Source organism: Periophthalmus magnuspinnatus, chromosome 19 (genome assembly GCF_009829125.3).
Source record: "Periophthalmus magnuspinnatus isolate fPerMag1 chromosome 19, fPerMag1.2.pri, whole genome shotgun sequence".
NCBI classification, from domain to species: Eukaryota; Metazoa; Chordata; class Actinopteri; order Gobiiformes; family Gobiidae; genus Periophthalmus; species Periophthalmus magnuspinnatus.
This window is the reverse complement of record NC_047144.1, coordinates 25,987,491-26,004,166: the sequence shown is the minus strand read 5'-3', so window position 1 is coordinate 26,004,166 and position 16,676 is coordinate 25,987,491. Positions and strand designations below refer to the sequence as shown.

Genomic DNA, 16,676 nt, shown 5'->3' with positions numbered 1-16,676 from the left:
CCAGATATCAACAATTAACAAAGTCTGATCTGTAACTCTCCACAGGAATGTGCCAGTGCGCGCCTCACCCGTGCGCACAGATGAGATGCTTAATGTGTGTACATCTTATATTTTTACCTACAATAATGCAAACTGAAAAATAAAACAACACCTTTTAAACAATAGACAAATTAAGTCTAATTCATACAGCTGAATACAAATGTGCCAGAGCCCATGGTCCGAATGCGCACTATGTGCACAGAAGCAATGCTAACGATTATACACGGTATATTTTACCTACAATTAAGTCAATAGCAGAATAAACCATGCTTACCGATCGAGAACAGCATCCAATCCATCAAAAAATAAGGTCCTTTACTCCTGAGTCCACTGTGGGATCTTTACTCTTTGACATGAACTGCTCCGGGTCCGAGATGCCTCTAGTTTAACTTTTACAAACATCCACATTGTCCTCGATCACGTACTCCCTTTGTTTTGTCTGTTTCGACATGTTTAAAATGCAAAACAACAGTGCGTAAAATGCGCCATTATGCACACACTTCTGCATTCACTCAGCTTCGACCATTTCCCAATTCGCCAAAGTGCCTTAAATGCATCGTTCTAAGTGTTCGTTGACGGGCACTTGCGTCACTTCCGGCGCGACAAGGACTGGTCCATTTCGACAACATGGCAATGAGGAGTACACATTTTCTTCCGGGTACGTCTGTTAACGGAAAACCATGGCCTGTCATACATCGTGTTCCGCTGCTCATTGGCTGTAAGAGGAAAACGTCACTAAATGTGTGTAATGTAATTGGTTGATTCTACAAGGGGTAGAGTGGGGCGTAAATTTTCAGTCATCTGTAGCACTGATTCGCTGTCTGCGGCTCCAGTAACCCACAACCCCCACCCTTATTGGCCAACACTGGTGTCAATCACAAGCTAGCACGTGTGTTTAGCACCAAACAAAGTTGGCACTGTCAGAAGTTTATTATGTCTGAAATCGACAAAAGAAATGCAAAGAAGTGACAGAGCAGATTTCATATTTGGAGTACTTTCCTGCAGCAGATTGGACATGGAAGATCTTACTTTGTGGACATTATTTCTTGACTGGATTATATTTTCTGGACCTTTACAGAACAAATGAGACCAACTTTGTGTGAATATGTTGATGTTTGACAGAACCAGAGCGCTCAAAGGTAAGTGAAGTCCAGATTCACACTTTGTGACTTTTCTGTAAAAATGTCTTTCCTGTCAGCACTGGTGATTGCAGGTGAAGATGGTTTGCATATCCAGAAAAACAAGCGCTGTAGCTTTCATTTGATGTGTAGATTGTTTGTGTGGGTGATGCAGAAGTGTATGTACATTGCTATAAATTTGTAGGCCCGGGCCGTCGCGTTAACGTTAACGTTAACAGGTTAATAATTATCGTGATAATATCGTTAATCGCGATTATTTTGGCCACAATAATCATGAGTCTAAAATTTTATATCTTCCCATCCCTAGTCTCCAGTAGGTTAGACTTCTGTAACCTCTCCCAACGACTACTGTGGCCTGTCCAAACGAGCCTTAACACAGCTGCAGTACATCCAGAACGCTGCTGCTCGGGTCCTGACTAGAACCAGGAAGTACGAGCACAGAAGACCTGTGCTCAGGTCTCTGCACTGGCTTCCTGTAGCTCAAAGAATAGACTTTAAAGCAGCTCTGCTTGTGTATAAGTCTCTCCATGGCCTACGTCCAAGTATATCTCTGACATGTTAGTGCCATATGAATCATCTCGCACTCTGAGGACTTCAGGACTGGACTCCTGCTGGTGCCCAGAGTCAGGACTAAACATGGGGAATCAGCGTTTAAGTTTTATGCTGCTAAAACCTGGAACAGTCTTCCTGAAGATGTGAGACAGGCCTCTACTTTGACAATGTTTAAATCCAGGCTCCAAACAGTTCTGTTTAGCTGTGCATATGACTGAAAGGTTTTTATTCTGCACCCTTCTCTTTTAATGGTAATTTTATGATGATTATTTGCGATTATTTATGCTTTGATTTGTGTGATTTTAATGTCTTTCTTATTCTATAAAACACTTTGACTTACCTTGTGTACAAATTGTGCTATACAAATAAACTTGCCTTGCCTTGCCCATTATGACACTGATGATGTATAATAAAAGTGGACTAAGTGAATGTGATGTCACAAATGAATCAAGGCCAGATGTTCTAGGGACAAATTTTGAGCTGAGTTTCATATTTGGAATTTCAACCACGAGGATTGTAGCAACAAAAGAGGCAATCAGGAGTGAGGCTGTTGAAGGTAACATCCCTTAGACTCAATAATCAATACTGATTCAGATACCCCAAAGATAACACTCTATATTTACGCTAGTTTTAGTACCGATTAGTATCTGATTTTTGATCATTTTGACAACCGTTTTCCGAGCATTTTAATTTTTTAACGCGATGAGTTCCTAAGTTCTTTACGCAGCCTACAGTTTTGCCATCATTGTAGTGCTAACAACTAGTATGCTAACCATGCACAATGACGATTGTTGGACTATAAAATGCATTATAAAGCAGACAGACAGCATACACAGCTGACATTCTGACTACAAACACTGATTACAATATATCTCTACTGAGACAAGGCAAACATTGCTCTAACACATGAAATGTACCTCAGCAGCCATGTGTGCACACTCTCACTCTTAGTAAAAGCCATAATGACGAGATGATGAAGTAATGACCGTGACATAAAACAGAAGTTTAAACTAGTTCTTTTTCACGTTGAACATCCACTCCACCAGAAAAATACTGCCCCTACTGCTGATGCTGATTGCAACTGGTGTCAAGTATAGCTCCAATCACTGACTGACAGCCAAACAACAACCTGACGTTGTGTAGTACCTTTCCTGCAATCAATTCACTCTCAACTGAACCGGTTTGGCCTCTAGGCTTGGCTATGACAGCTGGATTCAAGAAAGAAAATTCAAAAAAATTGAAAAAGCATATAGAAAATCAATGCATACTTCCATATTGATAGTTAAGATGGATCGGTCTACACTGAGATTAGCTGTGATATGAACAGTCAGTTTTACTTTCAGAGACAAAGACTGATGAGGTGAATTACAGACTGACAGCAGCATAACAGCAATATTGGCAGCAATGAGGTTTACACTACAGGTTGTCCACCAGGTTTTGATAATTTGGCAGATCCTATGCCAAGTTTCACACCGATGGCACAACAATGGCAACCGCTGCATATTCACTAAAACACAGTTAATACAGTTTAAGATTTTACTAAAAACTTCACCTAGTTTTGGCAATTTGCTTAAAGGACCCATATTACACCAACTTCTGATCTGAGCTATAATGTTTCTTGATCACAAACATACTCAGAGATGTGTTTTGTTTCATTCACACATGTATGGAGTTTAAAAACAAACCCTGCACTCTTTTCCACCTTGTGATGTCATCATGTGGTAATACAGGAAGTGCTCCACTGTGTTTTTAAACTCCACACATCTTCACTAGAATCATTTGAAATTGCCAGTCTTTTCTGTACTAAAGGTAAAAGGAGCTGTTAACTTGAAAACTACCACTTTGTGACATCATAAGGTGGAGCAGAGCATTCTGAAGTTTGGAAATGTAGACAAACTAATAATGCAGGATTATTTAAATGTGTGAATGTAATAAAATACAAATGTAGGTATGTTTTTAAGGAGGTAACAACATGGTTTAAAGCTCACAAGAGTCAATTTTGTGTAATATTGGACCTTAAAATTTGGGTGAATTTTATTATTTTACTTCCCAGTTGGACATGGGCAGCTGATGTGACATATATAGGGGTAATTCCAGTTGTATTACACAATACACAACACACAATAGTTAGTTAGATTAATTTTAAAATATCAATGACAATACCTATTATTAATAATGTGTCCCATGCTCATAAGATGTCCCTGCATTTTGGATAGAATTTTCAGCCATAAATGGTAAATGGTCAAATTTTTTTTTATTATTATTATTATTTCTTTTTTTATATAGCAGCCCTACACACCATCAATATATAGCACTCTCAGTGGACATACACTCCAACTGAGCTACTGTCGCTGGAGAGCTTTACCGTTTCAGAACTCTCCCCTATTTAGCGTATTTTTGTACTTTTCTTTTGAACTTTTTCCCCACAAACTGTCATTTAACTGGTGTAAAACTATGAAATATTAACCACAAGTACTATTCCACCAAACCAAGTAATAATTAGAAAAGCATGAGAACCTGTCAGGTGCACTTTAACTTCAAAACCATGCAGTGTTATACCTCATCGACGACTCCTCAACCTATACCAGGTGTAGAAAATCACAAACACATTTTGATTAACCGTCTTTACAAAATTTGGTTTTCAGTGATAAAAAACTGTAACAAAATGATGAAAAATCTGAACTGTAACCATAGTAACTATTTAAAACACATTATACTGTATCTTTTCAATGGTAAATAGTCCTCAAAATGTCACATGTAACAGGAAGCTGAAGCCCACAAATAAGCAAATTGTGCCGTCAAGTGTGTCTTTGCTGCCCTTTTCAGCACCTCCACAGGGTAAGGCCTATTACAGCAAAACGAAGTCCTCACAGAGACTGACTTAATAGAAAAAGACTGAAGAATCATTCTATGGGGCCTACCTTAACTCCATCTGTGCTGTCACTTATTGCACAGCTATTTTCAGAGAGCCTTCTATTTCATGCATTTGTTGGTTTATTTGACAGGGACAGTAAAATTAAACATAGCCACCAAATGTCCATAAAGCTTCTAGCTACAGAATGCTCCACATTCATTGCAATAGAAGAAACAGGTAAAAATAAAACAGATGCTTACCACTGTCAGTTCAGTGTTACATATTCACAGCAATTGGTCAGACTTGAGTTTCCTCTTGGCACATACAGGATATGTATCAAGTCCAGCCATGTCTTCAAATGCAGAAAGAAAGTGTGCTTTTTAGTACTGGAGCACACTTGGCAGTGTTGGTTTTTCTGTCATGTTTTCAATTCTTGCACATTTTGCAAAACGTACAGGTGATTGCCTCTATGGTTTTCTTAACTGGACATTTCTCATATGAAAGATAATGCAAAAGCTATTTTTATCTTCAACAAGCTTCAGAGTCTTTAAATAAACTATATGTAACCCACGTTCTAACAGCTTTTTAAAAAGATACTACAATCACAGCCGAACCTGGGTGGCCACTGTCTTAACCTGCAGATAGAGGACACATATAATTTTTTCTCATTCTTAGTGTATGGAAAGGCTGTGTCTCATGTGAAAGCTCAGAACCTCCAGAATTCCCTCACGGAGCAGCAGAGGCTGCACGAGCACTGATTCATGATTTGCTGCTGGGGTTTATGTAGTGACGATTCAGATCAGGAAGAGTTCTGGCAACACAAATAAGATAATCATTGTGAGGCCTGTTCTTTTTCCTGATTGGATAATCCTCTTGAGAACACCAGTTTATAGCATAAACAACTTGGGCATCATGTCCAGTGTTTTTGTTACTATTAATAAATCAGTATTAGAGTTGTTATCAGTAAAAAGATCAATTTGATTTGAACATGTCTACCTCATCACTGGGGACACAGATAAGTTATTTTTATGGAGTATATTCAAATCTAAGTCTTACATATGGTTCTTTTCAGTATAGTCAGAGGAATGATGCAAGTATATCAACACAACAGCATACTATACAGTATTGCTAAATCTATTTTTAATGTTTAAATTGCAAAACAGTTACTCATGGTTGTCCAATTAGTGTAAGATGTAGTGTAAGATTTTTCAGTAAGACCTTTAATCTTTCCAGTTCCAGTTCGATCAGTTCTGTGACATTAGTAGTTGTATGAATTTCATTGCTAAAAGCCAGTGCCTCTGGAGAACAGTTAAATCTAGCTGTATCCAATCTCCCTTTTATGTAATTAAGCTATCCTCCACAGTCATTTAGCCTCATTCTTGTATGTAGACTTTAAGTGTATATGACAGGTGAAGCTACTGTTGCCTAGCAACCACAATGTTAACAAGGGCCAAAATGTACCAAAATAACGCAATACCTAAGATTAGTCTAATACAAATAAATTACAACACCTTTGTTTGGTTATGTTTTTGGTTATTTTCTGGCTTTTTGTTTTTTACTTTTTTCCATAAACTGCCACTTGACTTACATGAGATTATGATATATATTTACTATATATTTATATTTACAACAGGTACTATCCCAACAAACCAAGTTCATTCATCCATTTTGTTTTGCTTATCCAGTGCCGGGTGAATGTCATTATTGTGTGAATGTTTATACTGGGTTTACTTTCTTTTTTTATGACAATAAAAATCTTGAATCTTCCACGTTCAGTTAGCTTCAATCTTGTACACAGACTTAAAGCTTCACTTCTACTTTAAAGCAGACCTATTATGTAAAATCGACTTTCCAGAGCTTTTAACCATGTTATAGTTGTTTCCCCTTCTCATTTACCCTCTGGAAGTTGTATATGGAGTGATTCATCCATGTTTGAGCAATTTTTAATTACTTATTTAATTACTTATTACTTATTACTTATCATCTGCAGCTTTTTACCATGTCAAAAATTAAAGGTAAACCAGACTTAAAGAGACTTATCCATGCATTTGTCTCCAGTAGGTTAGACTACTGTAATGGCCTGGTCACTGGCCTCTCCAAACGAGCCTTAAGACAGCTGCAGTACATCCAGAACACTGCTGCTCGGGTCCTGACTAGAACCAGGAAGTACTTCACACATGTGTCCTGTGCTCAGGTCACTGCACTGGCTCCTGTAGCTAAAAGAATAGACTTTAAAGCAGCTCTGCTTGTGAACAAGTCTCTCCATGGACCAGCACCAAAGAACATCTCCCACATGTTAGAGCAGTGGTTCTTAACCTTGTTGGAGGTACTGAATCCCAACGGTTTCATATGCACATTCACCGAACCCTTGTTTATTGATTTGTTTGTTTGTTTGTTTTTCAAATTCAAGACATATGGATGTTTTACTGGCGCACAAAATGAATCGTGCATTAACATCACTGTGTTCAAAGAATAAAACCAATAAAATGCATGAACTCACAACAAATACCTTTTTACAAAGACATGACCTTTTTTTAATTCTACCACACTGAAATGATTTAAATTTTTAACCTTATGTATTTCAACAATGAACTTATTGTATTTATGCTATTTATTATTTTTAACATTTTAACACACACCCATCACCTAATTTCCATCACGCTACAGGGGTCCACAACCTTTAACACGCAAAGAGCCATTTGGACCCAGTTTCCACGGAAAATAAAACACTGGGAGCAGCAAATACTTTTTGACATCTAAAATGAATATAACATAATATATAATTATAATAATAATGCAACGGAATAATGTAGGTTTTATTTTCACGGACAAGCCTATACATGTGGCAGATAAATATAGCAAAAAATAAGTTAAGTGCATAAAAAATACAACTCACCAAACCGCTGCATCAGAGGGAGCCCTGCACTTGTGTCTTTGGGATGAGGTGGACCCATGGAGGAGTGATGAGAGACAATGACACCCACAGTGTGATTATGTCTAGTCTGCTCCACAGTTTCTTTCAAAAAACTCTAAAGGCTTATCTTTTAATCCCAGGTACTTAGTCTCCATGTGCCAAAGCAGTTTTGAAGGTTTCATTGCCTCATTTGCTTTTTCCGCATGTTACGCAGAGCGGACTATGCACGTGAGAATGACCTGTAGCGACAAACCCATATTTAAGTAGGACTCCTGGTATTGTCTCTTAAATTTAACTTCCTTTTTCTTGGAGGTCGTAGTCTCCTCTTCTGGCTCCTCAGTTGGCCCTTTCCCCTTTGTTAAAAAGCTCTCCACAGACTTTTGTTTTGGCTCATTTTCACTCGCTTGTGGCTCTACTTTTGGGCGACATGTCTGATGTGTTATACGTGATACGTCATCACGGAGACAAGAGCAGATCTATCACAGATATAATAAACTTGTTACTACATCAAATAGATTTCTGTGGCGATTTCCTATCAGGATTTTCATTATACATCTACAGACAAGCTTTTTAGCGCGTCATGAGAGACGAGCAAAAGTTACGTCCTCCTGATCCTCCTGCTCCTGCGTACAGCGTCTGAAAATCAGGGCTGTGTCTTTACGCAGGACTGTGAGCTGGGTCTGTGAGGCGTGTGCAGTGTTCAAACGGCTCATTTAAGTTGGGCAGGTACTTCGATAGACACATCAAAGGGTACATTTGTTGAATTGGGCCAACGTCTGGAGACGCTCGCAGTCCGCTAATCATATGAGTCGGGTGCGTGTTTTGACCTCCACCGAACCTCTGAGACTGACTCACCGCACCCCTAGGGTTCGATCGAACCCAGGTTAAGAACCACTGTGTTAGAGCCACATGAGGAGGACTTCAGGGACAGGTCTCCTGCTGCTCCCAGAGTCAGGACTAAACATGGAGAATCAGTGTTTGAGTTTTATGCAGCTAAAACCTGGAACAGTCTTCCTGAAGATGTGAGACAGGCCTCTACTTTGACAATGTTTAAATCCAGGCCCAAAACACTTCTGTTTAGCTGCATATGACTGAAAGGTTTAATGTTGATCTTATGATGATTATTTGTGTGTTATTTATGTTTTGATTTGTTGTATTGTGATGTTAATGTCTTTCTTATTCTGTAAAGCACTTTGAATTACCTTGTGTATAAATTGTGCTATACAAATAAACTTGTCTTGCCTTGCCTACTTTCAAGACGCTTATATTGCCAATACACCCCCGTTTTCATCTTTGTATGCCCACTGCTCTATACTTACTCCATTTTTCAATTTTATTTTCTTAATCAATGAGACACATAGGATCCTGCAGCACCACATAGTCATTTTGGCACAAATGAAAGAAAATCCACTGCTTGCTAGTGTGATGTGCAGCTGTCCATAGGAGGTGCTGACAACTTCACAGCTCTCTGTTGTGATGACATTTATGGCGACATCAGCTCCCAATGGGCACTGCAGTTGTTTCTGCATTATAACAGAATGATCCTTGGGTATCATAGATTTTAACTATATAGCAGGCCCAAGCTGTACATGTTCTTCAAAACCTCGTCTCTCTCTTTCCACCTTGGTAATCTGGTCTTTTCATGTGTCTGGTTCGGCTCTGTTCAAGGGAAATGACAAATGGTCTGCTCCACCGAGAAGGGGATCAGAATGCTACCTGTTATCTGAACCTTCACAGTGGCCCTGGCTCCAGATGGATTGGGCAGATTGCAGCCAACTGCTTATTTGCGCTGATTGTGTAGATCCCTGCGCTCTCATTAAAGGTCTAATGACTGGAGCAGTGACCCAAGCCAGTCGTGAACAAAACAAACACATCCCTGAGTTTGGGTATTGCCATGGTTTCTTCATTGCTCCAGTATTCTTACTTATGTTTTTCTATAATGCACTTTTGCTAGAGATCAACTGGTGTTTTTCATGGCCAATGCACAGAACAAGTCCAAGTAGATGCCAGCCAATAAACTCAATCTTTATTTTGAGGCTGACACATGGGGCCATTTTGGTCATTTCCCCCATATTAAATGATATGTAATCACTATAACTCAGTTTAATAGGAGGCGTTAGTCTTCATAGTAATAGTACAGTAATACAGAAAAAAACAGTGATATGTTTAAAACTCGTCTAAGAAAGCAGTAGTCACATTTTATGGGCTGTTAAGATTTTAAACAAAACACTAAATACCTCACTTTAGTCATGTTTTTGGACCAACCAAAATATCAGCCTTTGCTTAAGTTTTTAACGCCAATAGCCAATACGTGAAAAAGTGCAAAATCTGCAAGCAAATTTATCTGTCCATCTCTAATTTTTAGCCCTATGTCGCAGACTAAAACAAAAGACTTGTATCAACTATAGAACTACACCAGATTTCACTGATCTACAGTGTAGAAATATGAAGTTCATTGGCAGAAAAGGACTGAGGATTAAAACAAAAGCCTCAAATGTTGTTAAAGTAACTGCAAACTACAGCTTTGACGCCTCTCTCAAGCTATTTTTATACTTGGAAAAACACAGACCTCACTTCTTTTAATTCAAAAGCTAGCCAAAGAAATTTTGATATTACCACAGCAGCTATTAGTTGATAATTAGGTTGTAACATCACAGACATCTCTATTACTCTGCTGGCAGTGTTGTGTTAGATTTTATGTATACTGTTAAGTTTTTAATCGCTATTTATCCTGAGTTTGACTGCATCTTTCGTGTTCTCCTGCTGTTCTGGAACCTAGCACTGCAACACTATAATTCCCCTTTGTGGGACAAATAAAGACTGTCTTACGCAGCACTAATGCAGTGTGGTATCTAACGTGAGCACAGATGACTTTAGATGTATTTTTGTTGCTACCTTCTAAAGTGATGTTTACTGAATGTCACAGTTGCAGTCCAGCTCACTATAAAGTAGTGAGTGACAGTGGATAAAACAAGACTTGAATGGTGAGAGCAAGAGGGGATTAGAGGAAAGGACTAATGTTCTGTATATTTCTACTTTTATATTCATATAGGGATGGGACGATAAACAATAATATCGTTTATCGTGATGAAAAGGCTTGACAATAATCATTCGCAATACTTTTAAAAAAACTACTTCTCACTGATAATCTCCTCTAGATCACTGTTGTTTTCACTCATAACAAAGTACAATACTTTAACAGTTGTTTAAATATGGAACCTATTCATAATATTGAAATTGTAATTATTTATAACCAGAACATTTTTTTAAACTGTCAGCAGCAATAGTTATCGTGATATAATCTTTAATCACAGTTATTTGCCATGCCTACTACCCACCTGACATTTTAAAATAAAGAATGCTTCAGTTTAGCGCTGTGTTTTTACTGTATATATAACTTCCAGCTTCATTGACACTGGCTCCAACACACTTTCTATTGAAAAACTGTTGCCTCTCTCTGTAACTGCTGCTGTCAGGCTCGTCATTTTGATGTTAAAATGTTCATATTAAGCTGCTTTAAATGACCCTGCTTTATTTCACTGTTGTGTCCGTAAATCAAGATATGAACATTAATAACAGATGAGGCTCCTCTCGCGAGCATTAGCAACAGGTTTGATTGCTAAGTGCCCAATCCCTGCTAAACTAGGGGTGTGTGTGGGAAGGAGCCTTACCTTTAACAGCGTCACTCTTTGCGAGGCTCTTTGGTTGCTATGATACTCGTGGTCAGAATCCCAAATGGAACTCGCCTCCAAATTGGCCTCTATAACTGCTCTAGCCTCAGTGAGCTTCATTTGACTGGAGCCAAACACTATGGGTCATTACACTCCCTTAGTTCACTTCTTTATACACTTTATGATCATGACAGAATACTTTGGTAAAGCAAAGAAATCTGAAAGGTAATATCAATTGCAGTGTCAATGGAAGAAAAAGGCTTGAGGGGAATGATTTGTGCTTCAATATCATGCTGTATTTCAAGCTTTGTGAGTACTTACCTTTGCATGGATATTTCATTTTATAAAATGATGAATGAATAGAAAATGTCTTCTGGGATGCTGTTTGGGTCTTTTAAGTTCCATAGAGAATGTGATTGTATTATTATTATTATTGCAATGGAATATAACATTACCTACAAAGGCAACTGCATTAAAGGGAAATGGGCGCGTGAACATATGAGAAAAAGACTTCTTATCCAGCAGTCAGTATTAAAGTTCCCTAAAGTCAGTCTGTGGACATCTTCAGTGACAGCTGGAGTCTGTATCCACTGCCCTCGCTGCCTGTCATCTTGAATGAGCTTTATTTTAACGTTGGCAACAGACACCGAATGCTGTGAAGTATGGGTTGATGGCTCACTGGACACTTTATTTGCCCACTCTGTGAGGAAATAGCTAAACAGAAACACTGGGTAATTTGCAAGTGAGTCTTCATTTCATTCTTCAGTCATAATTCTTCATTGTATAAAAAATAATGTTTTGTTGTTTTTTTTGTTGTTTTTTTTTTATCATTGTGGTACCTTGATCGATATGGAATAGTTGTAGTCTTTTCCCTATGTATTTGTGCAAAAAAAATCAGTTGATTAATTTGTTTCTCTGCTTCTGTTTCATAGTTGATTTTCTAACTTTCTGTTGGTTAAATCAATTCTCATGTTCAGTCCTAAGAGGCGACAGCTGCTGTGATTTTGGGCTTTACAAAAATAAATTAAATTGAATTAAAAGATTTGTCTTATCACACTAAAAATATGTGTGCTGTCTGCATCCTAATTATAAAACATTGTATTGTCAGATAATCAGAAAGTGCACGTTAGCATTCTAATTGTTGTTAGCTTTACTGTGAATGCAAAACACTGCACTGGTCTCTGAGAGTTGTGAAATGTACATATAAACTCAACAATTAGGATGCTGTGAATGCATAAGGCAAAAGAAGAATAACATGAATAACCACTGTAAAATGAACTAGTACTTTTTTCACTTTTTTTAAGACAGGTACAGCAAGTTTAATACTGAGTCTGGAATTGTAGTATTGTTGTTTGTCTGCTACATGTACCTCAGTTCTGCTGAGTTAGTACCTGCTCCACACTCTCTGGACTATAGCTCACAACACCTAATAGGCAGCTTCATGTTCTCTCCCAGACCCTAAGTAACAAAGCTAACAGAAATCAAGCAAAAGGAAACAAAAATTCAGCAGTTACGCAATAAAAAGGCCGGGTTGACTCACTGGTTGCATCATGGACTGTTAAAAATGCCAGTCACGTTCAAACAAGATTACGGCGATAAGATCTATAGCCTTACCATGTGCATCTCGGTAGTAAGCATGGGTGACACTCCGGAATCGCTCCTGTCCTGCAGTGTCCCAAATCTACAACACAATCACAAGATATGATTACATACACCACTGTGGGAAATGACACTGATAAGTACATGGGGGAAAAAAAAACTCTCTTTCATTATCGTGCGGTGATTACTTCCAGTCTCATTGAAATTGAGAACACTCATAATTAAACAGCAAATCCAACAGTGGTCTAAAGTAATTGCAAAAAAACATAATTAGAGTGTCATGCTAGGGTACGCTCAGTGTGATATGACCAAGTGCAGCATGAGTAGTATCTTTTCTCCATTCCCACTAAAGTTCAGTACTATTTATACAGTATGTGTTTTAGTCAGTTAGTCAGTTGGCATAATCATTAATCATGTTACAATGATTCATGAATAACAAAAAAAAAAAAAAAAAACTTACAGAATGGGTTTAAGCTATGGTTTAACACTTATTTTGCCTAACCCTCTTAACATATAGAATACAAAATGGCAGAAAAAAAACAGAACTCATATGTCCTGAATGTAAGAAAGAAGACCTACTAAGTATATTGTAGTATACACATATGCAGACACAAAAAACTACATGATTTATTCTATTTCTCTATATTTTACTATAATACTAGATCTTTTTTAAATGTGTAAATACTTTTGACCCATTTGTTTGCTTTAAAAAATGTTTGTTTTTTTTTGTTGTTTTTTTTTAAAGCAAATAAATCTTTATTTATACATGGGGACCCAATGAGAGCATTTGGGCTCTCTTTTTAAGACTGCATTACAGGTGCAGGTGTGTGTGGATTATTAAATTGCGATTGTGTCACCAAAGTATCCAGTTTTGCTTTTCCATGGACTGTATTCCATTTTTGTGAAGCAAACAGCTAAAAGCCTCTTTCCCCTCTCAGTTTTGGTGCAGCTCGTCCTTAGCCTTGTGCAGTCATGTGATCATGTGGTATTTAAAATGTACAGTGACTTGTTCATATAATCATTACAGGCACTTTATTTGAGGTCACGTAAACAACTAATCTGAACACAAAGGTTTTACACCTTACCTCTATTGTTAGAATGTGATGATGTTATACTCAAAGATGGGGGGCAGTGCCAGTTTGCTCTGCTACATAGAACTTTGCAATGTGTTAAACTATATATCTATTTATTTCTTATTTAGTTTTACTAGACTCAGTCATTCACTGTATTACAGCAAAAATCTGCATTTTAATAGTATTAATCTTAGAATTTTGAATGATGTTGTGATGTCAACATAAACCCAGCAATTGATACTTTGCAATAACATCTAAGACGGAATGTTCAGCAGTTACCATGGTGCCACAACACACACCAAAAAAGTTTTATATTGTCTGAAAACTCAAGAAAAAAATACAAAATGGATTTAAACAACATATTTTCAGGAGCCTGTGATCGATACAAGCGATAATAGTTCTGTTGAACTGTGACTGTAATGTTATTTGAGAGACTTGTTTAACGGCACAAATCATCTCACCTGATATAGTTCCAACTATGTCAATTTGTTATGTTCAGATTGTGTTAAAACAAAGGTCAGATTAAAGTCTAAGTTGAGTAACAGAGCTTCAGACAGAGCAGTGCCTCCATTAGCGTCACACCTCCAGGGAAAGTTGATGTCAGCTGCAAAGTACCAATAGGTTGTAGATGGTATAACAACATTATAAGCTGTCCATAGTTCAAAATAAAGGTATAATTCTATGGCAGAATCTGTCTTTTAATTAAGTGACGGATTGCAGAGGTTTAGACACAGTTTATTTTTTTAAATATCTCTGTACACACTGAGACTTTTCTTGTGTATTTTCTGTTGTTAATCAAATTCAAAGTTGGCCGTTCCCTCCAGTGTCTTCACTCAGGCAGAGCTGGCCTAATTGACAGACAGAGATTAACCGAGGCCTCATTAAATCATCAATGGAGCTTGGGCGACCCCCTAGGCAGGTTATGGAGAGATATTTACACCATGGGAATGCGGTGTCAGTGATTTGTTAATAAAATTACACGCAAACACTCTAGACAGGTTTGATCGATGCAAGCATGCACAGAGGGCATTTACATAAGCTCTGGAACAATCAGATTAAAATGCTTACCTGCAGCTTGACCTTTACTGCATCGATGGTCAGGACTTTATTCTGAAAGACAGAGGAAACAGGGCTGTAAACATCAGTATAGAAGTATATTTGAAGGGATTCAAATTTTTTATGAAAAGGTTAATGCGCCGAAAGATTAAGGGGATTAAAGTTCTCCTTGCTCTGTTTTCTTCCAGCAACTTGGCAAGGTAAAAAAAGTTTTTGTTTTTTTTTAATCTTTTTGGGGATACAGCCCAACACACATTTTGTTCTGTCCGGAGGAGTGTTGACACGTTACTAAAATTTTAAAACTCAATTTAAATACTAAGGAATACACTTCTGATTCCGATACCACAATGATAAAAAAACACTTTGTTTACATTACAGAATGTGGATTCAACATTAAATAGCAGTGCTTTTTGTTATATTACCATGTGGTGTTATATCTGTGTAATCCTTCAGTCATTCCATAGTGGTCCACTTGTCTATGTGGTGTTATACAGCTCAAGATTCTAAAGCGATTCAGGAAAGCTTCATTTCTGTCCGGTTGACTTTTTTAATATCGAAGCCTGCTCAAATGACTATCTAGTTTCGATACTAATTTCAAATAGTTTCAGTTACTATCTAATTTTCAATACTTTTGACAGTCCTGGTTCAGAGTTAGGTCACATGTTTAGTGGGAATATGTTGAAGAGATGGCAAAATAGTAGTGAAATCATGTGCCTATAATACTTCAGGGTTAAGTGTAAGTTTTGGCGCTAGCTTGTCTCATATATTACGTAATCGTTCCCAGATACAAAGGTGATGAGCACTCAGATTTCTGGCTTTCAGTCAATTGATTGGTCAATGGTGTCAATACATTGTTTCCCAGTTCTTTCTTCTGCATAAGCAGTTGTTTTGCATGAGCTCCCCCTGCAGGTGTAGTCCTGTGAGTGCAGTTGGGTTCAGATACATAGAGATATGTAATAGTTTTGAGAGTTTTTGCCCCACCCCATTTTTAGTCGACTAATTGATTGGCAGGACATTTCCTTGGTCGACCATGAATTTCTTTAGTCGGCTGCATTTCATTTTCATTTTTTCGTTTTTTTGTGTGTCAACCTGGTTAAGAATTGTGTCCCAACTTGTGCCTCTGATTTAAGAAAGAAAACTGGCTAAAAGCAATGGTGGCTTTCAAGGTCTTGTAATTGGACGCACTCCTTTAGAGAGAGGAAAATGAGGCTGTTGAGTGAAGCTAGAGTTGCATTGTGAGACTGAGGCATTTGTTGCTTTTTTGGTGAGCACAGTAGGTGTAATAAAGCAACTGGTCTTTGCTGCAAGGCTGTTCTTTACCAACATGGTGTCGTCAGAGCTCCATGTTGTTTGCAGTTTAACAATTGCAGGAACAATGTTCATAATTCTATGTTTGAACAACATACTGAAATTTGTAATGAAATAACACATTTGTATGAAGTATTTTAAAGCAAAACTAAGTAATATTTTACCTCTTTATACATCTTTGTAAGTCCCTGTTGTAACAGTCAGTATTACAAGTGTTTTAATGTTGTAGTACTTGATAGCGCCATATAGTGGCAACTCCTTTTTCTAATGTACTGTAAGGTGACAATTTTTTTTATTTCTTTATTTCAAGTGCGGTTATGGGCACGCACGCACCTCCGTGCACAAGTCAAGTAATGTGCGGTACAGGTATAACATGGACTAATCTTTCTTTCATGTATGATTCAGACTCCCCTCGAAGTTTCCTCCTCATTTTTGGGACCACTAAGGTCCCAAAAATGAAAAAAGGTTTTC

The 16,676-nt window shown here is 37.7% G+C and overlaps 1 protein-coding gene across 1 annotated transcript in view; it reads right to left on the bottom strand.

Moving 5' to 3' along the window:
- LOC117387811 (ras-related protein Rab-26) overlaps positions 1–16,676 on the bottom strand; it is a 121,407-nt gene that overhangs the window by 75,187 nt on the left and 29,544 nt on the right. The window contains exons 3-4 of the mRNA XM_033985384.2: positions 14,910–14,951; positions 12,784–12,850 (exon numbers count right to left, since the gene is read on the bottom strand). Coding sequence (XP_033841275.1) covers positions 12,784–12,850; positions 14,910–14,951 — 109 coding nt within the window. The remainder of the gene's footprint in view (positions 1–12,783; positions 12,851–14,909; positions 14,952–16,676) is intronic.